General features: G+C 39.8%; 1 protein-coding gene across 3 annotated transcripts in view; it reads right to left on the reverse strand.

Annotated features, from left to right (window-relative positions):
* Positions 1-26,500, reverse strand: part of TRIO (trio Rho guanine nucleotide exchange factor) — a 237,234-nt gene that overhangs the window by 97,168 nt on the left and 113,566 nt on the right. For all 3 annotated transcript variants that reach the window (XM_057428883.1, XM_057428884.1, XM_057428885.1), the window contains exons 12-18: positions 16,667-16,836; positions 15,511-15,685; positions 8,996-9,191; positions 8,204-8,370; positions 3,789-3,908; positions 2,227-2,418; positions 874-1,023 (exon numbers count right to left, since the gene is read on the reverse strand). In XM_057428883.1, the coding sequence (XP_057284866.1) occupies positions 874-1,023; positions 2,227-2,418; positions 3,789-3,908; positions 8,204-8,370; positions 8,996-9,191; positions 15,511-15,685; positions 16,667-16,836 (1,170 nt within the window). The remainder of the gene's footprint in view (positions 1-873; positions 1,024-2,226; positions 2,419-3,788; positions 3,909-8,203; positions 8,371-8,995; positions 9,192-15,510; positions 15,686-16,666; positions 16,837-26,500) is intronic.

Raw genomic sequence — 26,500 nt, forward strand, 5'->3', positions numbered from 1 at the left:
GCCTTATTTTTAATAAGCAGAGCGCAAAATACTACTTTAAAAGGTTAGATAAAGGTAGCATGGGTCTACCCAGTAATAAAGACACAAAGCCATTCCTCACACTGTTTTAAAACAAAGATTAGTAACTCACATGCCAGCTTCAGAAAGATCTATTTGATAGTGTTTTTTGAACTACGCTAATGTTTTTAATGTTTTCATCTGTGAACCAAGAACAAAAAGGCTTTTAATAAAAATAACTTTTATACTCTTAGTAGTCTTTCAAGGTGGTGCTGGAAAAAGCCTTCGGTTACATGGTCAGTAATATTGCTTTGCAAGCACCCGTTACACATTCATTCAGTATGATCGATAAACTTCTTCTCCAGGACATTAGTTGGAATGAAAATCTTTCATTTATCTGCAAACTTTTACTCAAATCCAACTACTCTGAGATGCTTGTCCAGCAATTTCCTCCTTCCGTACTCTACTGTAGTCCAAGTACATCAGAGTTGCTCTCATGCACAAGCAGGAATGGCACTATGTGACTGTCGCTTCTCTTCCAAAGCAGCAGCCTTTAAGCATTCTTTAGATGACAGTTTCTCAAAGCAGCAATCCCCAATTCATCTTCAGTCACAGTGGGAAACCTGACATCTACTGAAGTTAAACAGGAAATATATTTATAAAACTGGCTCTAATTTTATGCACTTGGCAGTATCCTCCTAATCACTGTCAGAAGCAGTTAATATGGTACTTCCACGTCTTTGCAACTTGGGACATACCTGTAGCTTTTGACAGGCACTGTTGCTTTTCACATACATTTCAGCACTATAAGAGTGAGCATTTGACTGCATGCTTGTCAAAACACAGAAAACCACAAAAAAAAAAATCAAACCTGACCTTCAGGAATGCCTCCTTCTGTTCCAGGTGTTTGCTTATCATGGGAGTAACATGATCCGTTTCAGAGTTGGGACCCAGTTTGTCTGCTCCCCCACACCAGTCTTCTTCTCTCTTATATTCTTGCTCCAGGCTTTCTAGTACGCTGCACACCTATCAGAAAAGAGTTCAACTTGAATAAAATTCAGTAAGAAAAAAATAAATTAAAAAAAAAATCAAAATTCAAGCCAAAACCATGGAAAACCAATCTACCCCTTACATATATCTTAGCTTCTGACATGTTTTGACTGGGATTTAAGAGAAAGCACCAAAATCTAGCTATAGGTTTGCAAGCATTGGCTTGCTTAAGTGAAGTACCTCAAAAGGCTATCCCTAAAGTTGCTCATTTTTTCTCTGCCTCTGTGAGTGCATAGCTCAGGGTGGGCTTAAGATATGATTGCAAAGGAAGCAACCTTCCCCCTAACTTGTCTAAAGACAAGCTGATTTTTCAGACTCTCCCACAAAAATCAGAATTAGCCATCTGAAGCCATCCTTTAAAACCTGGTTACTTGTTTACGCTCTAAGCAAAACTTCTTGAAGCAAGCAGAAATCCAACTAAACACTTGTACAGTGAATTTCATCTTGAGAATGTTCTACAAGACTTTTCTCAATTGAAAATAAGAATCTGAGGAATATTATAGGGAGGGTGATAGAAGAGGCAGATGAAGAGTTCAGCCTTCATGAACAATCATGGCACTTTGGTAATGTATCTTCTTTGAAGTTTGCTAATTGAAGCAAGTGTAGCCAGACCAATTACACTACAGACTCTTAGCAGTTAGTACAATCTGTATGCTCGTTCATTTATCACAGAACGGTTTGCCTTGAAAGGGCCTTATAAAGGTCCTTTCTATAGTCCAACTCTCCTGCCACTGCCAGGAACATCTTTCACTAGATGAGCTTCAAAGCCTCATCTGACCTGACTTTGAGTACTTTCAGAGATGGGGCATCCACAACTTCTTGGGGTGATCTGTTCCAGCATCTCACCTCCCTTATGGTAAAAAATTTCAGCCTTACATCTGATCTGAATCTACCCTCTTTCAGTTTAAAACCATTGCCCCTTGTCACATCACTACAGTCCTTGGTAAAAAGGCTATGCCTTATAAAACCCCTTTATATATTGAAAGGCTGCAACACATGGTTTCTCCTTCTAAGGCAGCTGGTCAGAGGATTTGCTTTTGCAGGTTTTTTTTTAACTGCAGCTGTTACCAAACTAGCATACATAACCAAACCTAGTCAACCATGTTTTTACATAATGCTGTTGCATGCCACACTGAAGAATTAGCCAGGGCAGACACAAATCATGTAGCATTTCTGTACCTGTTCAGAAGTTTTATAGAAGGCAACAGAGGCATTCACAAGCTTGAGACGATCCTCCATCTTCAGCATCAGTTGTTGCCAGTGGGAAGCGACCTTCTCTGCACACTCCCGGATCATATCCATATCATAGTGATTAGCCTGTAGCATTGCCTCTGCCTTCTGCTGAACCTGCAGGGCACTTTGATGTGTTTTCTGAAAAGAGGTGAAAATTGAGAAGCTCAGTGGGGCACTTCAGCATATTTTCTTTAACACCTTAGCTCACATTTCCACTGTGTCAATGACACCTCTATACACATACACAACTAAAAATAGTATTAGCCACTGCATAACTTCACTATGCAAATACAAAGGAAATAAATCCTACAGAGAGATTTATCATCAAATCAACAATGACTAGCAGTTTGTAAGCAACAGCCACTGTCTAGCATGAAACCACACACAGCATATCCATGTTGCAGTAAACTCTGTTATAATTATGAATTTCAGGTTGATCCTCTTTCCCTTTGTGGTGAGCAAAAAGATGATGAAAAGGATGTATCCTATTTTGGCTTGATTGCTATTACTGTTCTCACAGCTTTATTGCAGTCTTCTATACATCAGCAGTGAACTAGTGAAGGTGCAGACATTCAGGCCAATAAAAAAGAAAATTCTACATTCATTGTAAGCATATACTGTCTAAACATATACTTGCCTAAAATCTGGAACCCCTAACTATAATAAGTATTATTATATCTGAGTAGCGAATGACTCAGAAAACAGAGAATTTAAGCTTCCTAGTCATTTATTCTTAAACTGATAAACACCCAGAGGTCTCAGGATTTTTATACTTATGAGTTACCAACGCTCTCAAAATGAGGGTACATAGAGTGCAAACTGTAAAAAGAGATGGAAAGCCTGAAAGTTCACCGAACAGCAAATGAATATGAAAGAGTTACTGCAAGACAAAGTACTTCTGAAAACAGTTTTCCCAGAACATCAGTCAATCTTTCAACAAAAATTCTTTAAGAAATGTATGCTATAAATAATACCATTGCAACTCCCTTGATAGTGCATTTAAATGAATAATACTGTACTTCAGTCAGTCCTAATATCTCTGCCTATTTTTTTTGCAGAGATATGATGAATCCAGTAAGTTTTGCCTGAAGTCATGGCAGAAGGATGGACACATCACCACACACAAATTTCAGTGAAACCTTAAAGGACCATATCAAAATAAACAAAACTGATGCTGGCTCTTCCATTTATTCTTAACTTTGTTAGAATGCAACATATAATGCTAATCATTAAAGTGAAACACCATTTTCAGTAAAATTGCTGTGAACAGCTATCACTTTACAACAATGCAAATGGGTACTAAGATTATGTGTTCACCTGGAATTGCAGCTCCAAAATGAAAAAGACACCCACCTTCCCAGTGTTTTTACCTCTCTGCCGTAAGACAATTTCAACAGCTTTTCCTAAACTAAAAATACTGTAACATGAACCCAACAGTGCTATTTACAGAGGCTCATGAAGTGTAATACAGGATTTCTTGTCTATGGTCACTGAAACGGTGCTTTTACCTCTATTGCATGTTGAAACTGCTCATGCTCCCTCTGTAACTGTTCTGCCTCCTGCAAAGAGCTAGCAGTGATAAGCCCAGCATTTAACATTGACTCTCCATTTCGGATCCAGCCCAAAACCTGTAATAAAAGAGAAGACTATGAAATATGCAATTCCACTACCGACCATCAAGAAAAGGATCATCACTAGGGATAAAAACATTTAGGGACATATGCAGTACCAGAGTTGATAACTAAACAATGTATTAATTGTGTATTTACAGTGAATTATATATTCACTAAACACATTCACTATAATTTCACTTAGCTGACAACTCCTATCTTTCAGTCAACTACTACATGCTTGTGGTTTCAGTTTATACTCTGAACAAGGCTGTGCTCTGTCACCACAAAAACAGGAACAAGTTACAAGCACTGTTTGCCTAAGAGCCAATGTCAGTAATGTAAACTAAAGGCATCAACTTAGTAAGCAAAGAATTTTGGATATTAATGTCGAGAAAAATGTTATCACTGAGTGTCTTCTAACGGCTTAAAGATTTCTAGTTTTCAGAATGTGCTGCCTTTGACATTTCTATTGAAACCAGAAGAATCCCTGGGTGAGAAGAATCCTCAGGAGGGCACCTTGTGCATTCCTTACCAACAGCAGGAACATGCAAGCTTAAGATCTGCACTTTGTTACTCAAGACTCCAATCCCACACTTTCATTGTAATTTTTCAAAACCAAAATTCAGACATTTTTAACGCCATAAATCTTCTTTTTAATGTCTAACGCTCAAATCCCTTTGCTTTAATTTTGGCTTATTTAATTTCTCTTCCAGGGCTACTGCCTGTTTGTTGGCATGTTCCCATCACTACACTGTTTGGGTGGACCACACACGCCATCTTTCCCCTTGCAGCCTTCAGCAGGCTAGAAAAGCATAGGTAGAGCATCTCAAAACTGTGGAAATGAAGCAGAGTTTGGGACATTTGAAAGGGTCAAGCAGGTAGTTCTACAGATAAATGCTTGATGTAAGATTAGTTTCTTAACCTATTTTTTCGACTCTAATTGAACGTGACCACGAAACATACCTGCCTCAGCCTGCAATCCTAGCTATGTTTTCATACCCATATGGCACAATACAGAGTGCCAGGATACTCTTCCTGAGTAGTATTTTGGGAGAATCAGAGCTCAAGTACTGGATTGTGTTTGCACTAAGCTACAAGATCTGTATGTGAGTACACAAAGCAGCTCAAGTTACTCTTGATGGTACAGGCTTGTACTTGGTGTAAGTATTTGCACACTGTTGTATAGATATGAATACGTAGGTATATATCCAAGAACATTCACCATGATCAGGGCAGCAGACAATATTGCACTGTAAAGGCTTAATGAGCACAGTAAACCCAATTGCATTGGTTTTTGAGCTTAGTAGAGATTCTGACCTAGGCAGATACTGCATGTTTAAGCAGAGCAAAGCATTCATTCTATGAAGTCAGTATGTGTGGGTGATTGCAGCAGTAAGTAATCTGTAGTTTAGGTGATTAAAAAAAAAGTCTGTCTGGCAAACATGCACGTAGAGTTCTGGATGAGATGGATACTCTGCTAAATATTTCGCTGCCTCGACCTACTCATATGGCCCTGCCATGCATAAGGTCACACTTTCCTTCCCACATTGTTTTTCCCACATGCAGCTGTCTCTTATTTCAGTGAGCATCCTCTTCCCCCCATTCTCTGAGGTTTTCCTTCACTGCAATCTTCTATCTGGTTTTGCCCCTTCTGCACCTACTACACATCAAGTTGACACGCAAATTCTTTGCAGGTTTTGTTTAAATCTGTGTTCTGGCCCTTCTGCTTCCTCCTACTCCTGAGGTTTGATCTACAGAACTTCAATGCCATAAATGCAGAACGGGTACATTAGTAAGGGGAGAAGTAACTCTGGATGTTTTTATCTGTCTTCTGCTCTTATTTGATTAGAATTCCCTAAGCTCCAAGCTTCACTACTTAATAGTAAAGAGACTCCTCGCAAGTATTTGCCTAAAAACCAACCCAAGAGACAGTCTGCTGCTCTCCATTCAATAATCCCAGCAATGAGCCCTACAGTAAAATTCCAGCAGTATTCTAGTCTCACCTTTTCACACGACTACAAACTCTATATTTTTTATACATGTGTGCATAAAAATACAATAGCAGTAATGTCAGTTTGGCAGGAAAGATTCAAATGGAAATCTTGTTAAAATCATTGCTACGGAGATAGTATCCCATCTACATAATGAGTGTGCTTACAACGAGTTCATTAACAACAAATTTGGCAGAAAATCACGGTAATTGAACTGGAAAGCCATGTGTTTACTGCTTCAGGCAACAAAATACAAACAAAACAGACTGAAGAGGAGGTTTACCATGTCATTTACTCTCAGGTAAGACACCTGCTGTGACCTGTTGAGCTATGTTTTTCCCAGTGCTGCGGAAACAGCAGATCGTGCTTTGTGCTATTTAACAGAAGCTAAAATAAATCAAATGTGGTTTTCTGAAAAAGCAAATGAAATCACAAAACTAGGAGTTACCAGTCCTAAAGCATTCCAAAGGGGATAAAAAGAAATCCTAAGAGACAGTATAACATTCAGGTTTAGCTCCAATTTTCAGACCGGGCCAAGGAAGTATTGCAGATTAAGATGCACAATGAAAATCTGGAAAAGGAGCTTGTAATACATGAACATTTTGTCAGCTACATTTTCCTGTAATTTTGTTTGAAAATTCACACCTATTATGGCATTTAATTCAACACAAATATCTCACTTGATAGAGACATGTTTTAGAAACACAAAACAATCTTCTTTTTCTTCTAAGTCTCAGTCTATTACAAAAAGGCAGTTGGCTAGAACAGTATACTACCTATATCTTTATTCTAAGATGAACTCATTTTTTCCAGTGTTTTCTTAAAAATCTAAATCTGAGTTTCACTTTCAGTCAGGGCTAGTAGTGGTTTGAAAAGTTAAAAATCTTAACAGAATCACCAATAAACCACATGCGTAACATGGATATTCCTCTACATCCATGATGTTCATAATCTGCTTGTATCTGCCAAAACAGAAAACATTTGTTCTGCAAACACACATTTAACCATCTGTGTCTTTCTTGTCACGTTTAACTTGCGCTCACATGCACAAAGCTAGTGCAGCAAGGTACTCATTGTGGATATGTGCACTCTTTTCCTTCATTCTCAAGACAGTATGCAACCCAATAGAGAAACCATCCTGTTCTACAGAAACTTAACCATTACTCACATGAAAGGAGTCATTTGCAATTTGTATTTATGAAGATGAACAAGTGCTAAAATGGATACAGGATAGTTCAGTAGAACATGTAAATGCTTGAACTAGAAGGTTGTGTATTTGATTAATGCTTAGATTGGACTGACAGCAGATACTACCAGATCCTTGCCTTCCCTTTATTCAAGGCCATACAGAAACTTTGGGTCAGCTATTATAGGGCAACCAACTGCTGACTTGGAATACTTTGGAAATGTTCTATTCACCTCTCCTATGCAAACTGGACTTTTTTATCACTTGGCAATTCCAGAGCTCTCATTCATAGTCTTATGGTACATGAGTTTTTGTAAGAGCTTCTAACAAAGAGAAAAGGGGCAAATTGCACTGGGAGCCATTATGGGCCATACTAATGCAACAGATTGTAGTAGACATCTGTGATGTTGCCAAGTTTGAGAAAGATGAAAACCTCTTACCTTTCTAGTAGGGTTTTTGGTTGGTTGGTTTTTACATTTTCACCTACTTCAGTGGTTTTGCCCAAAGCACCTCAAAATTCACCATAAGCTTAGGTGTTTATCAGGTAAGACAAATGCCGAGCTGGATGTGGTTCTGAGCACTCTGATCTAGTTGAAGATACTCCGTCTCACTCCAGGGGTGTTGGACTAGATGACCTTTCAAGGTCTCCTCCAACCCAAACTATTCTATGATAAGGACCTCAAAAACTTGCCACTTTATTGCCAAGAGAAGCAAAATTTTGTTTTCTTCTCCCGGAAAATAAACCATGCTGATATTATATTGTCATTATTTATAGATGTTTCAAACAATATACCAAAGCGGATTAGGCAAGTGTGTAGGGGCTCTCACGGAACACTTTCATTAATCACCATACAGGTAAAAGAAGTATAGGGTTAACATCAGATAAAATTGCTCTACACTTCAAATACATGACTTGCATCCAAAAAGAAACACAGACAGTTGATGCAAATTAAAAACCGTACCCAATGTTAACGGAGGATGATGTTTCTTAGGTGCTCACTTCAAAATCTCTCCCCCCTTTCAAGCGCAAGACTTGATACAGATAGCAGAAAGTAATTCTGTTATGAGAACAGACCCCTCCAAGAGGTGTGGGACAGCTCAGTGGGAGGGTTGTCCCCAAATTCCCTGCATACCTGCTTGACTTCGGCCTGCAGGTGTCGTAACTGCACACACTGCTCCAAGTGCTTGCGGTGCTGCTCAGCTGCCAGGTCCAGCTCCTGCTGCTTCTCGTGCAGGAACTCCAGCAGGTCCTGCACTCGGGTGGCCATGTCTACATCTCGGTCACACAGTAGCTCGACACCTGTAATCAGTCCACTGCTTATCAATGACCTGCAAGTCTTCCGAAGACAAATAGCCCCTTTCCACATTTTACTTCTATAGTTCCTTCTCAAAGTTCACCTTGCTCCTCTGACTGCTTAAATCAGCATTGGGTTTTGTACTCTTTAAAATCATTAATTTTTATTACTAATTAACTTTTTTCTTCTCTTTTTAAAGAAGCCCAAGATTTACCCTATGTGACTGCATACAGTTACAAACATCAAGTGAAGAGGCACAAGAAGCAAAGAAAAAGACGTATTACTTGAAAGCCGAAAATTTTGGCTCGACTGCATTGCTCCGATTAACTGTAAAATTAATCCACCACTATTTACTCTAGTTTTACTGATTTCCTGAGTGGAGGCCCTTTCTTTAAAGCCTAAACATCTTCAGGTGCCGTCCACTCCTAGTTAAAAATTATATGACATAATAAAAATATATTCTCATGAATGAGATGAAATTATTTAAGTATAAAGACAAAAAAGTAATGACCACATGTCTCCGATTTACAGATAACCAGCATCTCTGTTATTCTCACAAATCCCGTGGAGAGACAACTGGATAACTTTTACAAAGCTACTGCCTGGAATAGCACATAGGAGCCATCTTACCAGATGCCTGCACTTCATTGACATACTGCAGCAGATCCTGCCCTTGATGGATGACATCAAAGGTCAAGTTATTCATGGTCAGGGCTTTGTCTGCATGATGCTGGAGCCTCTGTTCTGCTATAGTAAGATCTTCAGTGTCAAAGTCATTCATCTGCTGAGAGAGCTCATCATTCCAAGACTCGAGGTCTGAAATTATCTGGGGGAAAAAAGGAGGAAGACAATGTTCAATTACCCATCACACAACATATGTTTATTTCCAATGTCACGCTTACAATGGAGGTCAGAAACTTGAGCTGCTCAGTGCTGACCGAGTTCACTGATCATGGTTCGGACACAGGCTGTTTTAGTATGGAAATTAAAATTTCAGCAAACAATCTAGAAGAATCTCATTAAGAACCACTACAGCTCTCCTTCAACCAGTGCTTACGATAGTGCCGGTACCCCTGCCTTGTTTAAAATATGCCTTCACCAACACAACACTTGTGAAACCGATGAAATTAAAATCTATTTCCACTTTTAAAGGAAAATGTTGACCTAAACCATCTTTCCAATTCTTCAGTCCACACCCTGTATTAATTCACACATCAAGAGCCAGCTGAGCTTTCAATTACGCCAGTGTTGAGTCCTTTTTGTAAAAGGACAGCTCTGAACTTTTGTGAGCAGGAAGCAACAGGCTCTCTGAGCACCTCTGACTTCTGCCAGACAACTGAGAAGCATTACTTGTCACAAAAGGCAGGATATCTAATGGATGGAGCAAACCCAAAAAGTATTACTTTATTACAGTATCACGGAAACATCAGAGCTGAATTTGCTTGCTGAAATAGTTCAGCTACATTTCTGTCTACTAGGAAGAAAATTACCTCTAATCCAGGTGAAACCAGGACAACTTCGGTTTATACTTTAATTCTGGATTCTACTCTCAGTCATGTCCAAAGAGAATAGCCGCGGAAGTATTTTTTTTTTAAACACATGTATCACAAACAATGAGTCCTCCTTGTCTGTCCACACAAGAGCATTTTCCAAATCATACTCCAAAACCTGGCCGATATGTAAAATACTCCTTTTAATTAGGATACAAAGCTGTTCTTAAGTCTAACAGATAGTGCTTACAAACCTCATTGATCAAGGTGGTTGAGTTCTTATGGCACAGGTTTGATGCATCAGCTACTTCAAACAAGTCTGTCTGACACGCTTAAGGCTGTAACTATTTTTTTGTCAGGATTTTCTGCAGTTCTGCCACAAACTACCACAGTGCACTGCTTAGCTCCAGAGTTCTACAATTTTAGGAGCAGGACAAATTGATGTGAATGGTGCTAAATGACAGGAAATCACCTATTTATGCAGCAAGACACAGCAAAAAGAGGATCTGTCTGAATAGGCACTAGTAACAAAGTAGCTGACTGCATAAATATTTAACCAAAGTCAGTTGTTAGCAAAAGGAATATGCCACTATGCTTTCCAAGTGGTTAATCAGAGCCATGAAGCTACTGAGACAGTTAAACTACCAGAAAAGTTGCAGGAAAACAAGCCTTCTGAAAAAACAGAACTCAGGAGAAAGCTAAACTAAATCATCTGTACAAAGCTTCTGTAGGCAGCTAAATCCTTCTTGAAGGCCATAAAAGATGCAATTATTATTAAAATCGTGGTATCGGTCACTTCCTGTTTTAAAGGTGTTCTGCAAAAATTATACTTGATTCATTAAGTATTCAAGTTTTGCACTATACCATGAAGGGAGATACCAATTAGGGTAGCTATTTTCAATACCTAATTCTGACAAGCTAGCTCTACCATAGTGAAAACAAGCAGAAACTCATGTTTCAGTCATAACACTGACAACAGAAAAGCTGATGAACAAGGCGTGAAGAAAAGATGTACAGGACAATGCTTTTCGCCACTGCTTGAAGCTTCTTTCATCTTTCATGTGCTCTGAACATCACACGCACCATCTATTTATGAGTGGTTTCCCCTCTAAACACACACAGAGGCTTCCCCTTCACAACTTTTATTTCCCTTTGACTTAGTCTATGCCCAACATGTCTCATCAGCTCTTTTTTGCTATTCACTATCACTGTCTGTACCTGGTATGAATGACAGGTAGTTCTAAGAGGTAAACACCATGTGTCGCCTCAGCCAAGAAGTTTCAGTGATGCTGCCTCCAAAGAACAACAACAAACAACAGTAAAAATTATAACTTTTTCCCATGTTATTTCATGCAAATCCAAGGTTAAGATCTTGTCCTGCACACTGTTTAAAGCAGTCTGAAATACTGTAGTACAAGAGCAAGACATTCTCTATCCCCTTCAAAAGGTCAGGAAGCCCACAATTCAATGCCAGCACAGTCCCACACTCATTCAAAAGATAGGAAGTCAATGAACATCACAGCTAGGAAGAGTTAAAACAAAAATAACATGTATTAAGTCCTCCTCTGCCCACACTCTTCAGTGCTTCCCCTGAAGTTCTGCTTTACAAGCAACACTTTTAGAGTGAGCAGGATCCTTTTCTTGTTTGTAAAGTTCTGGTAAGACAATCAGCATTAAACAAACAGAACAAAGATGAATGTGACTAACACACATCCGAAGTAATCAAATCACAAATGAATACCGCTCTCAAGAAATGGACAACCCTGCATAAACACAGGGTAACTACTTACCATAGTGCGTGTTCAAGAAGTTCCTAGTGCAGAGTCTGAGCTGCCTGACATTCCTAGGTTTTAGCAAATGTAAAGGTAACACTGATAGGAAACAATGCAGGGTGTAACACAGAAAGGATGCTGACTCTTCCGCAATGAGTGGGAAAGAAAGAACCACAGGTCTCTCCTCAGAAGGGTCTAACTAGCATTCTTTGTACCAACTGAGTGCTAACCAGGACCAGGAAAATATTATGTGCTGGAGAGAAAGAAAAATGAAAAATGGGAAAGGGAAAAGAGTTAGGTCTCTGTGATCTAGCACTCTGCATCCTTGCCTTTTCAGCTGTATGACTTAACAGGCGTCTTGTAAGTATGGTCCAAAAATAGAGTTGAGATAAAGCTGCGAGTTGAAAAGTGTGTGGTATGCTTTGTGTGGAGCCCTGACATAGGCCTCGAGGCATTTAAGTTACAGACAAGCAAAAATGCACAGACACAGATGAAACACACACATTTTAGGCTACATATATTGCCTCTGGTTTTATCTTCCCACTGGCTAGGTCCGTACACATCTTCCTTATGCTACTAATAACAATAGAAAGGGACTTTTTGTGTATATTATTTTGCTCCTTGCTTTCAGTTAATACAGGCGTTCACAACAGGGTCCTTTAAATATCTCACGACCAATGGTACTTAAAAAACCTACTGAGGATAGAGAACGTCAAGTTTATCTGCCAAGAGCAAGGGGCAGGACAGAGACAGTGCTGCAGTTACAGCAATTTCAGAAGACCAGGAAAACCTGAAAAGTTGTAGGATAAAGACAGCAACTAAAGAAACAATGTTTTATCAGTGAGTAATGAAGGAAGAGTAAGGACAAAAAGAAGAGGACTAACCCTGCCAACAAATCTCCCCACAGTCCCCAGAAGCACAGCTGCATGGTAAGATCCTGCAGTGCTAGCAGAGCCCATTTTACCCTGTGCTCTTTTGCAACAGTGAGACAAGCTAGAAACACTACTTGCCTTCCAGAAAAACTGTCCTCACAGGATGCTCCCCTGAATGAACTGGCCCTACAGACAAGTCTTCACTGACTGGACCAGTCATGAAAAATCCTTGACAAAGCAGGAGGTCAAAACAAAAACAAGTTCCTAGCTGGCATCTGGCTCCTCCTCACTATCATGTTACTTAAGCTGAGCTTCTGCTTTCAAACAACTGACCTGGAACTAGTCCCTGCATTTTCTTCCTGGAAGTTTCCGAACAGATGTCTGCCTTTAGGGAGAGGGAAAAGAGAAGCATGCTTTGCTAAGGAAGCAGAGAGAGGACATGGTACAGAGACAGCAAAGCAATAACATTTAACTGAAGACACTCTGCAACCAGGGTCATTTTGTTCCCTGGAGGCCTCCTTAACAATCTTAACCATGGTTTTTGTTTCCAAGCCGTATAAACAAAACATACCAATTCTTTCAATAAGGTAATCGGTACTTTGCTTTATGTTGTATGTGCCAAAATGTAAAGCATGGCAAGTGTCAAGTCAGACTTTGTAGTTTTCCAATGCGAAATCCTATGGGCATCACCAAACAACATACACAGGAGTACTACTGTGTACATACATACAGATGCTGTCCTGCACTCAAGGACTAGAACACATCTGCAAAACAGGGCTCCTGCAACCAGCCTTCTGCTATTGTAGAATCCTGTTTTATGTAACCTGCAGCAGAGAGCAATACCTTAATCATGAGCTTCACTTAAATGTTTAGCCTAATTCTTTCTTGGTATGCCTTGCGCCCGCAGCTGCCATTTCCTCAATAAGTGTTCTGAGAACATCACACAGACATCAAGCACTGAAGATCGCTTCTGCGCAGATTGCAAAATTGCTGACAACACCTTTCATGTTCCCCCACATATAGCAGCCATCGAACCAATTATTACAATCACAGTTTTGCCAAAACCTTTCCCTTGCATGCGCAAGACAACTACTCTCTCATAATCAAAGTAGCAAGTTCTCTGCAGACTAGTGTGAATTGCAAAATAGAGAACCTTCTTAGTCTTCTTATTAGTGTAGAGTGCACACTCTCACTTCCTCTGTGGGCATGGATCAAGGAACTGTGTCTGCCTACTCCTGCATTGCACGTAAGAATGTGCTTAGCTAAACCAGACTTACGCAATAGGATCTGATCCCGATTTTACACAAAAACAAAACAAAACAAAAACAACAAAAGCAACCTACCCGCAAACAACAAATAAAACCACAAAAAAAAAATCCCCAAACCAAGCAAAAAACCAAACCAAACCAAAACCCCAAAACAATTACCAAAACAAGAGAAGCTAACACTTCTGCCCACTGTCTCTTTGCCCTTATACCATTCATACCTAACCAACAGCTGCAGCTTTTACTATCTACAGGTGTGTCCTGGGTTCAGCAGTAGCAGTCATGTTTCTTCTTCTTGGTAGCTGGTGCAGTGCTGTGTTTTGACTTTCGGCCTGGGAACAGAGCTGATAACAATGATGTTTTGGTTTGGCCAAGGACTTTGTGAGCCTCATGCTCTGCCAGGGAGGAGAGGAAGCCAGGACGAAGCAGAGACAGGACACCTGACCCAAACTGACCGAAGAGGTATTCCATAACACAGCACGTCATGCCCAGGATGTAACTGCGAGTTAACCGGAAGGGCTGGGAGACTGCAGGGTTGGAGGAGGTATCGGTGAGAGCTTGGTCGGGCTGGGGGGGCGAGTTATCGGTCGGCTGGTGGTGAGGTGTTGTATTCTCTTCCCTTGTTATTTCCTTTATCATTATTATTATTGGTGGTAGCAGTAGTGATCTGTGTTATACCTTAGTTACTAAACTGTTCTTATCTCAACCCATGGGAGTTGCATTCTTTTGATTCTCCTCTCCGTCCCTCCGGGAGTAGGGGGAGGGAAAGAAGGGGGGGAGTGTGTGAACGAGTTGCCTGACTGGGTTTAAACCACGACAAGGTGAAGAGGTAAAATTATCGCTGTAACTCCCGTTTTCCAGAGTCTGAAGACAAGCCATTATATACTCAAACGGGCTCATTTACCAGTGGAGAACCCTGAACCTTCCAAGGCACACAGTCACTGTGTGCAGCACTGTGTCCAGTACTACTACTATGGCTTTAGAAGTCATAGCAACTTAGCTGAAGTTTTATAACACATTTCTATTAAACTGCTACATGTGCAGTTTCATGTCTGGTTGCATACATGTCCCTGCACTCCAACAGAAACTTTGCAACTGATAAGCTGAAGCCCTCCTCCAAGATTTGGCCAGACTCAAAACTTCTCAAAGTTTTGCAGGGGGATGGCACTATAACTGCTTTTGCATTATTTTCAGAGGTAAAAAAGGATCTTAAACAAAACAAAAAAAAACAACACCAAAAACCACAAACAAAAACCAAACAGACCATCCATACAACATCCCTAAAGATCAAAATAGAATTCCAAACACCACTTGTAGCTGTCAACTAAAAAAAGACGGCTGATTGGAAAAAGAAAGAAAAGAGGCGTTACTACAAAGCAACAGCTTAGAGAGCTTGTACTAAAGCATCCTGCAAATCTTAATCATATTAACTGTGAGCATAGTAGTTATACCAAGATAGCCTGATATTCAAACCAAACCTACCAGATGGAACAACTGGTACATTATGATTTTACAAGACACTTGCTCAGAGATGCACTGGGACCCAAACAGAGCTTGAGTTAATATCAAAAAGCTCAGCTCTGCACTCTCTTGGCACTTTTACATACAAGACAAAAGTTCAGGTAAGAAGGATGTCTATTAGCCATTTGAACCAAATGTCAACACAACTATCTAACAATCTCAGCATAAAAGCTCCTAAATGAGAGAAAAGATTAATGCAGCGCTACTCCAAGAGCAAACACTCACATCTATTGCATCTCTTTCAAATATGCGGAGCTGCAGAAACAGCTCAAGCTTGATCTTGCGTTCTTGAAAAAGCTCCTCCATCTGAGATTGGGCCTCATCCAGCTGCTGCAGGACTGTCTCTATGTGGTTGATCGAGCTGTTATGGGGGGTCTTGTTACTAGAGATGGCGGAATCCCTATTTAAAGGGGAGAGAAGGGAAAAGAAAAAAGAGTACTATTAAAAAAAAACTCCCAACAATAAAACATACAATTAGGATGCTATATGTGACCACAAAATGAAGACTGTTTCAGATAAGGTCAGTGCAAGCCATATTACATGAAAGTTAAATCAGTATGCCTTTGTTAATAAAAGTCAAAAATATGTTTTTGTACTTGAAAAAACATTAGGAAATCAGAATAACTCAATTATTTGACTAATGCAACTAAGGCTTAACTAAGGACATTCTGTTTACAGGAAGAATAAAATTTAAAACCAGAGACAAACCCTTTTATTTAATTACTATCAAGTGGCATATGATAACTATTTACGTTACCGAACCTTCCTGCAATTAAAAAAAAAAAAAAACAAAATTAGATAATAATTAAAACCCCATTACTTAATCTTTTACTTTACTTAATCTTTTACTTACTGCAAATTCACATACAATAATATCAGCTCCTGCAAAGAAGACATGTACCAGGGTAGCTGGGGCCCAAATTTATTTAGATTGTTACTGAGTGAGCGATCAGTCTGAATGGACTGCAGACTGATGGCCTTGACTACAATAAAGTTACTCAGTCAATAAAAAGACTGTTGCTCAGAACTCAGAATGCTGTAGAGCCCTGCGTCAGACTACAAAGGCATACGACTGCTCCTGTTACAAAGGTAGCTTATGTAAACAAAATCTTCTTGTAGAGGTAGTGTTTATAAGCTGAGCTTCCTGTAAACAAGGGGTTAGAGACCATCAATACAGCATGAAACATCATTGTTGTCCTAACATTTACCAGTTTTATTTATAGAATCATAGAATAGTTAGGGTTGGAAGGGACCTTAAGATCATCTAGTTCCAACCCTTTATAGGTCATATCTTGCAGTCATCACCTCTACCCTCAAAACAGAAAGAACCTCACAGAGTCAGATGTACAGTAGAAGAGATTTAAATAAAAAATTCTTTTACCTTAGTTGTTGTATAAGATCTTCACCTTCCTTTATGACATTGACTGTAACCTGAAGAGTGGTCTGTTGTTGTTGACCAAAACGTTTAATAAGGTCTTGGACAGCCTCCACAGACTCTGCATAGACATCATCAAGCAGTTCTTTCTGTAGCTCTTCAAGCCATGTCCACAGCTAAAGGAAAAGGGGGGGGGGGGGGAAAGAAGAAAAAGAAACTTAAGCCTCAGGCTCAGGCAGTCACTATTTCAGATCAGTCCCGCTGGACAAGAGGAAACAGACTGAGGTGGTGGAGAGAAACAGGATTTGCTTCTCTGCATAGAAAAATCCCATCCTCAATTTAATGAAAATGAGCCATTGTTTCAAATAAGGTTTTCACTTCATGGAAATACCAGGAAAGCTTTACCCGTGTTGCTAAGTCACCCTTTCTTTCCCATTTTCCTTCTACAGTACTGAGCGTATCTGACTGAGCAGCACACAGTTCATAGCGAGAATCCCATCTGCAGCTCTGCGAGAGTCCCTGGGAGGGAAATGCTATGGTAACACTCCCTGAGAGAAGGGAGGAAGGAAGGAAGGAAGGAAGGGAGATGTATTGTAGCCACCATCAAATTCACACTGCCAGGCTGACACATGCACACAGACAACGTAACACTTTTCAGTGGCCTTCAAAAAAATGAAAAAGAAAAGAGCATTTCAGAAAACAAGATACAGAGACAAATCAGATGGGAGAAATTATTTTCCAATCGTGATCTCTACAGCTATGTTGTTTACCCTCTTGATTTCAATTTCATACAATTACAACAAAAATGATAATTAATTCCACCAGTTAATTCACATTTCCCCTTAACATGGCCACAGTCTTGTTAAGAACTGCCCACACACCACAGCTTACACAAAAATCCCTTGGTACATGCTAGCTATATCACTATTGGTAACTTGAATCCTACTGTGTTCTTTTCCACAATTTTATGAGACAAGCTGCTACATCCTAAGCTCTGTGTGAAAATTATTCATCAGCAAACCATTAGCTATCTATTGTGCAACTGTTAAAAACACTGCTGGAAGAGAGGGAGCATGGCTGTCTCCTGCAATGCTCCTATAAGCAGCACAGTGAAACAGCTACTATCACAGGAAGCATTCAAACCGGATCCCTCCTCTCTATTTTATCATCACATCCCGAATGCTGTGATTCCAAGACCAAGGATTAGAGTTTGCTTTTTATTCCGAAATAATAACTCTGATCTGATTTAAAGTATGAAGGTATTTCGACTACATTTTAGTCTATACTGTTTAGAGATACAAATAGGCTTTGCTAATTCTAAACCTAATTAAAAGATTAACATAGTTAAAATACAGACAGGAAACAATCAGAACTGACTTAATCTCAAATGACAGAAAAACAAATTCTGTTTTATTTCTTTGCTTGACATTTTCGACAGAAACACACATTTCACACTGCCATTTGTATAATGTTCTTACAATAAAGGTTTCCTAACTAGCAATGGAGCTACATTAAAACAGTAAATTCAGTTAAGTACTCTAGATCTTAATTGGCTCCTTTGAAGCTTTATTTTAAAAACAAATATAAAACAAATGTCAGTTTTTGTACCTTAGAGCCGTACATGCCTCCTGAGGTAGCCTTTCAGTTAACTAAGCTATAAGCTACATTTTCACAATTGGGAAGAACTAATGCCATTTAACCAGACTTCTACAGATCTACCCCCCCCCCCAGAACTGCCTATTCATACACACTGTTATTCTGAATACTCATATGCTTTAAAGACAATGCCTGTCACAGATTTGAATGCAACTCCATAGCTGTAAACTCCACCAGCTCAAGACACAGCAGTCTTTCTTATTAAAAGGAGCACAAATAGAACTCACCAAGTGGGTCACAAAAGCACTCGTCAACATTCATTCCAGCAGAACCCAATGCAGCATCCAGTTTTATGGTCCCTACCCCCACTTCCCAAATGCATACTTAAGAATGCAAATTTCACTTTGAGACAAATGCAACTTAAAAGCAAGAAGCCTGACTATACCACCTGAAAACTTTACTCAGGTTTCAATGCCCAAAGGATATGTTTTTATTCCCCAGCTTATGAAGTTTGCGTCTGAACTGTAATAATAAGGCACCACCTTAGAGACCTTCCAAGTGAGCTGGCGTGTACACACAACCAGTGCAACTTGCAACTGTGAAAATATATTTGAGAGTAACACTGTTGCTGCCTGCAGGTCTAATGTGTTCAGTACTGGCTGAAATACCTCTTCACTCTGCGCTTACTGCCCTGTCTATAAAAGGCTCAATTTCCAGAGATGTTTATCACAGGAAAACTGGGATTAAAACTGTTTTGCCTTAGACTGTATCAAGTTTGCCCCTTGGCTCCTTTACAAGCACCTGTACTGCAGCTCAAGACAGGTTTAAAAACTCCTTCATTTTTTTCCAGTACATCTTTTGCAGCTGGGTTGTGTCAGACCTGCACAAGAGACACCTCACCTCTTGCGTTTCTTATGCTTCACGTACGCTTCAGCCACTTCTACAACTGGGTGGAGAGGACCTGGCAGAAGCAATACAACTTGCAAGTGTTGGGCTGGTGATGTACTGTGTGTGCAAATACTCCCCTTACAGCTCACCCTGGATGCTGGAGACCAAGCTAACACAGAACAAGCAGACCTTTCCCTCTGCATAGCCAGTTCAAAGTCACACCAGCTGCCTAGAGCAGAGAGACAGGCACAAGCACAATAAAGTGTTATGCTGACTCGCTTAGTGCTTGGTCAGCATGGCATGGCTGTGAGCATGGTATCTTGCCCCCCAAGGTGCCAAAGGGCTCAAAAATACACTGTGTTTGCCTAGTTCATTAGCTGAATTGCCCACTGTTTGGGAAAGAAAAATATTTACCAACGTGCAGAAAGAGAAGGAGAGTAATTAGTATGCATTACTTGCCTAGCTGCGATTCATACACTGTTGAAAGTAGGACAATTTAAGCCATTTCTGAAAACAGCCCTGTGACAGTTCCATAGAAAAAGTTATTCTAATACATTACCAAATAAGCTTTTTACATTTTCCCACCAAGTAAGTTTCTGACAAATAGCTTCTGCTCAAAATAATCCTGATGTTTATATACAGAAGTTAGAATAAAGCCACCACAGATGAACAAAGCTGTCAGGTTATTAAAGCTGGATAGAAATTCATACATTTTACTGAGAGGAGCTTAATTTATAATGGGTAGCAACAGTCACCTGGCTTCTTTACAGCTTAAAACCAGAATGAACTCTGGATATACTGGAAATTACATAGTTTACCTTTATCTTTGGATACAGAATTATGGATGAAGACAGTACAAGGTTGTACGGCAAAGCCAAAAGAAAGCAAACAGTTTACAGCAGGGGGGAACAGAGACTAGAGCTTACCCATACATGATCAACAGTGCAGAACTACAGATTTTATAGTGCAATGATTTTCTGAGGTAACGCATTATTCCATAAGAGAAAGCTTGGCAACAAAAATCCAGTGGGGGAAAAAAAAACACAAAGTTTTCATTATAAAACTATTAACTTTCTCTTGGTGTGAACTTTTAAGCAACTTCCATGCATGTCTTATTCTATTCTCTGTAAAAGCAGCAGCACAAAGATCCCTAAACAAACCGAGTCCTGTGTCCTCAGTAAAAACTTCATCCAGCAACAACACAGCACTAACATACAGTGGGAAAAGCACATAAAATAACTCAATCCAGTCACAGAAGGATGCTCTTCTGCTCTTTTCATCTGTTTTTCACATTTTATCAGAATTAAAATTGGAGAGGGAAATCAAACTCTGAAACCCTGACAGGCAAATGTTTCACCCAGCAGATTTTTTTCCTTGACCTAAATTTAGCACAGACTAAGAAACATCTGCTTGAATGAGCCTGCATCCTGTGCTACCTCTTTCCTAAGTTCTTGGGAGCACGCCATTAGTCACTGAGATGGTATTATTTTATTGTCTGCAACATCCTGGAAGTTTCAGTGTTTCCATCATGGGCCTCTATCCATTTAAGTCCCATCTCTGCAATCTCCTGAAAGACTGCACCTAAATAAGACCTTATTATATTTTGCTGAATATAATCAGAGAAGAATGATTTTTGAGTGAATACGTTAGTCATATTAGGGTAAGATATCCATCACACTCTCTCAAACTTTACTTTATTTTTCATTTTTGTAATAATGGCTTTTGGATATGTAGTCAGCCTTCTCAGAAGGGTAAGACACAAAAGGCACACAGCTTCTCCATGTAAAACTGCCAATTCCTCTTTTTGCCCCTTCCCCCCAAGCACATAGACTGTTGCAGTATGTTTATTACCATAGGCACAGTTGCTGAAGGAGCTATTACTTGTACAGGCAATAGTATTCCCTGACAAGTAGATCTGTGCATAGAAAGGGGCTGATGTGTGTGTGTCTGCCTGTAAGTTTTGCCTTTCAGGACATCCAATGGACAAAACCTCTGTCTTTAAAACAAACAAACAAACAAACAGGCAACAAACGCAAACCCAAAATATGTTAACCTCCCTGGAGTTTGTCTTCCAGGGTCTTTCAGCAACATTTAAGATATTAAATGCACAGTTTTTTGTTTTTGTTTTTTTTAATTAGATCTAATTATCTTTAAAAGCTTCAAAAAATCCCTATCTGTTCTACAGTTATAACAAAATCAATTTCCTATTTCAAACAAATTCATCCTTGATGCAAAACCAAGTTGCTCAAATGTTCCTAAAATTACATCAACCCCTGTTAGCATTTTTCCCATTTCTTAACTGAACAAGATAAGCATGTCTATACCACAGCTTTACACAGTTTAAAGGCCTATTTCTGCCTCACTTTTCTCAAGCACTTAGTGCTATTTCAATAATACTTGGACTTAAATTTGATCGCTTTTTTTCAAGTAAAGTAGCTACCAGTATTGAAAAAATGGAGAGACAACCTGTGCAGGGTAACTGGATTTCAGCCCTACCAAACCAGTAAACCACAAGACACTTTAGTGTGCTGCCACCAAATGTGTTCCTCTTATTTCAGATTTAAAAACATTTCTCAGCTCTCAGATTCACAATGACTGGCATATCCAAGTACTGACCAGAGACAGCACAGACAGTTGGGGTTCTTCAGCCTGTAGAACAAAAGGCTCTAGGGAGACCTTAGAGCACCCTTCCAGTACCTAAGAGGGCCTACAAGAAATCTCAAGAAGGACATTTTACATGGACAGGCAGTGACAGGACAAGGGGAATGGCTTTAAACTGACAGAGGGTCAGAGATTAGATACCAGGAATAAATTCTTCACTGTGAGGGTGGTGAGGCACTAGAAGAGGCTGCCCAGAGAAGCTGTGGCTGCCCCATCCCTGGCAGTGTTCAACGCCAGGTTAGACAGGACTTGGAGCAACCTGACCTAGTGGAAGGTGTCTCTGCCTATGGCAGGGGAGTTAGAACCAGATGACCTTTAAGGTCCCTTCCAACCCAAACCATTCTATGGTTCATGTATTTTTGCCAGACTCACCACACTGAGCTGTGCTATAACAACACAATAAAAAAAGTTAGAGGTGCACAGAAGTCCAAGGAACAGAGCCTTCACACTTAGATGGGGGCATCCAAAAGCTGCTGTGCTGCCTGGAAAGGGCACACAGAGTAGAAACCAGCCTTATTATGACATTCAATTTTAACCTGTAGATCACCAGTACATAAGATTCAAATACTCAGGGGTGACAGGCAATTAGAAGAGGTGCCACCTCAGGGTCCACACTGGAATGAAATTAATGAAAAGCTGCATGAATGTCTACCCTTACATACTGGATGGACATACGCAATACAGGGCATATTTCTGGCAGTAAGTTGTGAGACAAAGCAAGACCATTATCAATAGGTTTACTGAATCAAATACATATTCAACATAGCTAGATATTAATGAATCAACAGCATTATGGCCAGCCCAAGGCCTCCTCAGCCCTCTCATGGGCTGGCATCCTCCAAACAATGCCACATCTCAGTTTCAGAGGACTCAGCTTCAACAGCTTCACAGTCCACTGTTTCATTACTTTTGTTCAGGAACAGTGAGGTTTTGTATTTGAAATCTCAGCCAATTCCACTTCCCTTTTCTTTGTCTCAGCCTCAGTCTATTCTGGTGCAAAGTTTAGTTTGAGTAAGATGAAAAAAAACAAGATAGACATCTTCTAGTAACACCATTAAACATATTGTGTATACATAAGAAGCGCTCTGAGCTGTTTTATGATCAACTTGTCAGAATACACACAAAAGGTTATATGCAAAAAGCCAACAGGCTCTTAAGAAATCATTCTCTTCCACATACAGTCAGCCTGCTCTGTATTCCCACAGCTGACTCCAGGAAAATATCTGTTGCTCTGCTTTGGCACTACTACAAACACCTGGCTTGGCCAGGATTTCAGCCTTCCCACTCATAGGTGCTGAGGGAGCCATTTCGGAGAGAGCATGCGCGCGTGTGTGTCTGTATCTGTGTATGGAAGAATGTGAATTCACACCAAAATCCTATTCATTTCTACTTGGTGACAGATTTCACAGCAAAGTACCATGAGTTTTGCCCTATGTTTTGCACACAACCTTTTATGATAACCATTTATTTTGAAAACATTTTATCTGTGCAATTATTTTTTTTACCTTATCCTTCCCTGTTATGAAATGTCAAAAGGCACAAAAGAGATAAGGGATTAATTGTCTTGCAATAGTCAACAGTTTCAGTGTTCAGTTATCCATCCTCAGGGTGGGAACCTGCCAGGACACAGTTTCAACGCAAAGATTTGGATGGGGGTATCTACAGTCCCAAAAAATTTTACACCTTGCAAGCACATGGCTTAACTTCATCACTTACTTAAAAATCTGCCTTATAGACTGAAATTTGTCACTGATTGCATGGGAGATAGAAATCAATATTCACAATCTTACAAACTTAAAAACTAGTAATAACAGCGTGGAATCACAACTTACGTATAAGCAAGCAACCAATTTTCATGGATTACCATTAAGCTAAATGAGTAACAGTGACACCATTACATAACATTGTATTTCTAGCTTCCCTGAATACATCCTTTTTTTCCCCAATGAGAAATGTGGTCTATTGAAGTTAGCCTATGAGAAATCTGAGAACTTATATGTTGTTTTCTTATGTTTGTAAGCTACAGGGAGCTCTACCAGCCTGTAATCACCTGACTACAGAACTTCTGGAAACATTAAAGACAGCCAGCATTTCCAATGTGCACACACACTACACAGCTGCTTTGTGCACAGGTATAGCAAAAGTCTGTTACTTTCAGGATGTGTCAAGCCAATCTATTGCTTTTGTGGCAAGCAAGCCGCCTCTGAAAGGAGAAACTGTGCTGATTTACTAAGCGTGAACAGAGTAACGGTCTGTGCTGACACTGCAGGGCTGATGCTTCCCAGGGAAGCTGGGAAAAGTTGCAGACAAATTCTGTGTGAAGCATAAAGGTTATGTAAAGCTACACAGGAGAAGTAGACTTGGAACACTCTCATCCAGATGAGGAGCATTCATTCAATATGAAGTATTTCTGGGGAAAAGAATAAAACTCACCAAAACATCCTACTTCAAAAAAATCAAGGGATTGGATGGATATCAGAGCCACATTCCAAAGCCTCAAAAGAGCCAGCTACTCACATTACAAGCTTTTCTCAGCTCTCTGGCTCCCTCCAAACTGTCACACACAAACATGGTTTTTATTCTTCATGCCTAATTTTTAGACCAAGAAAACACACAAAAACCCACAAGAAGGAAATTTCACCCTGAATACTTGAAATGCAAGACATGTTGGTGGCATTTTGCTTTTGTATTTGTTTAGAGGGATTTGTTGTTTGTTTGCCTGTTTGTTTTAGCAACTGAAGCATCTATTTCTGGTTCAACAAGTAGCATATTATCCTACTACTTGAACTCCTCTCTTGACTAGCTAAGAGTAATTAATTTCTTCACTCCCCCATACAGCAGAAAGGTTACGTGCTTACAGGTATGCACTAATTTATTCAGTAACTTCCCACATCCTGCAGGAGAACAGCAATTCTCCTGCCAACAAAGCACAGATGACTTTCAGGTTTAGGGCATTTTTATCTTCCATCTGCTTTGTGATGCCTTCTCAGCACTCCGCATGAATGTTTGATAACAAACATGCTCTTGAAAACAGATCAGAATACAGAAAGCACAAAACAGCTTTGAGCTTGCTATTTCATTGCACCGTAACCAAAGGACTAGTCTACTAAATATGAGCCACACGTCTATTTTAAATAGAATACAAATAAATAAGAGACTTGCTACATAAATAACTACTCTTTTTAATTTTCCTTGCTTTATTACGTATAAAGGCCAGCCACATGACAAACAAAAAATCAACATGTGTACACCAGCCACAGTACCTTTTCTCCGAAAGTCCAGGCTGCAAAGAGGCTGCCATAGTAACTAACAGCTGTGTGTACTTAGAGGCTCACAGTGATATCCATTTTCCCAAAGAAATAAATCAAGATACGGAATATCCTTTTTTTTTTTGATACATTATTATCTAGGGGAGCAGTGGCAACATTCCAACACATCTGGATCAGCATCCCAGAATTACTCCACAGTGACTTGCACATCAGTCTGTGTTTCATTTTTCTGGGATTATTTAAAGCCCTTTCCTTGCAAATCCTTTTATGGTCTCCGTCTTTTATCACTACAACCAACTGTATCCATTTAAATACCATTCCATTTGCTCTACTTAATGCAAATTAAAACAGGTAATGAAGAAATTTATAGAAACAGTGAACATGTTTCAGAAGAGGACTATTCCCATGCTTCACAACAGGTAATGGAACAGGGTAGCAAGGTAATGGAACAGCACTATGTGCTTGAGCAAAGTGCAACAAAAAAGTTGTCCCCCAAGAATAGCTTACAATACAGCATTTATGTTTTGCTTAAACAAGCAGAGCCCTGGAAGAATACCGACAAGGAAGTATCTAACAGAAAACTGATGGGGGAGCTATATACTCATGTCTGGAGCTCAAAAGTAATTCAATTCTGACCTCTTTCAAAGACCAACTAACTCCCTTCTGCATTTGTTTCAAATGCAAAGCAGATGTTTCATATACAAAAAACTCCCACCCTTATCCTCCACAAGGTTTTGCTGAAGAAGCTACTTTGAATACTATAGTTCCCCACTGAACAAATCATTTCTCAGTGTAGTGTGAAGGGAAGGAAGACATCTGATATGCTGTGATCCAGAAGCCTTTAATATTTTCACCTAGTTTGAGCAGAAAGAAGATTTAACACGAAATCTAAACAGAAAGTAAGTAATGTACAGTTGTTGAAATTTGCCACTATCTTAACCTAAAACCCCCTACTAAAGTCATTATTTTTGCTCTAGCCTATTTCAACCTCTCCCATGAGCTTAGAAATTCGTATGATCTTGTTCTGAACTGGAGCAGAAAACTGATTTGGCTGAAAATTGAGTGTGTTTCATAGAAGCATAGCATGGTTTGGGTTGGGAAGGACCTCAAGATCAACTAGTTCCAACCCCCCTACCATGGGCAAGGACACTTTCCACTAGATCAGGTCGTGCTAGGCCCTATCCAACCTGGCCTTGAACACTGGGGCATCCACAACTTCTTTGAGCACCCTGTTCCAGTTTTCTGTTCCGGGGGTATTACTTCAACCTTTGAAGAAGACTGAAAATTGCAAACATGAGGCAAACCACTGTCATTATCAGGTAAGGTATCTTTAGTTTGTGAAGAACCATCAATATACAGAATCAAAATGTAATGTGTAAACCGGAGAAACTAAAGAGTCTCTCTGGGCAACAGGATTGCCTTAAGT

This window comes from Pezoporus wallicus, unplaced genomic scaffold (assembly GCF_028554395.1).
Source record: "Pezoporus wallicus isolate ANWC-B61680 ecotype Strahan unplaced genomic scaffold, APGP_CSIRO_Pwel_v1 contig_6658, whole genome shotgun sequence".
Classification (NCBI taxonomy): domain Eukaryota; kingdom Metazoa; phylum Chordata; class Aves; order Psittaciformes; family Psittacidae; genus Pezoporus; species Pezoporus wallicus.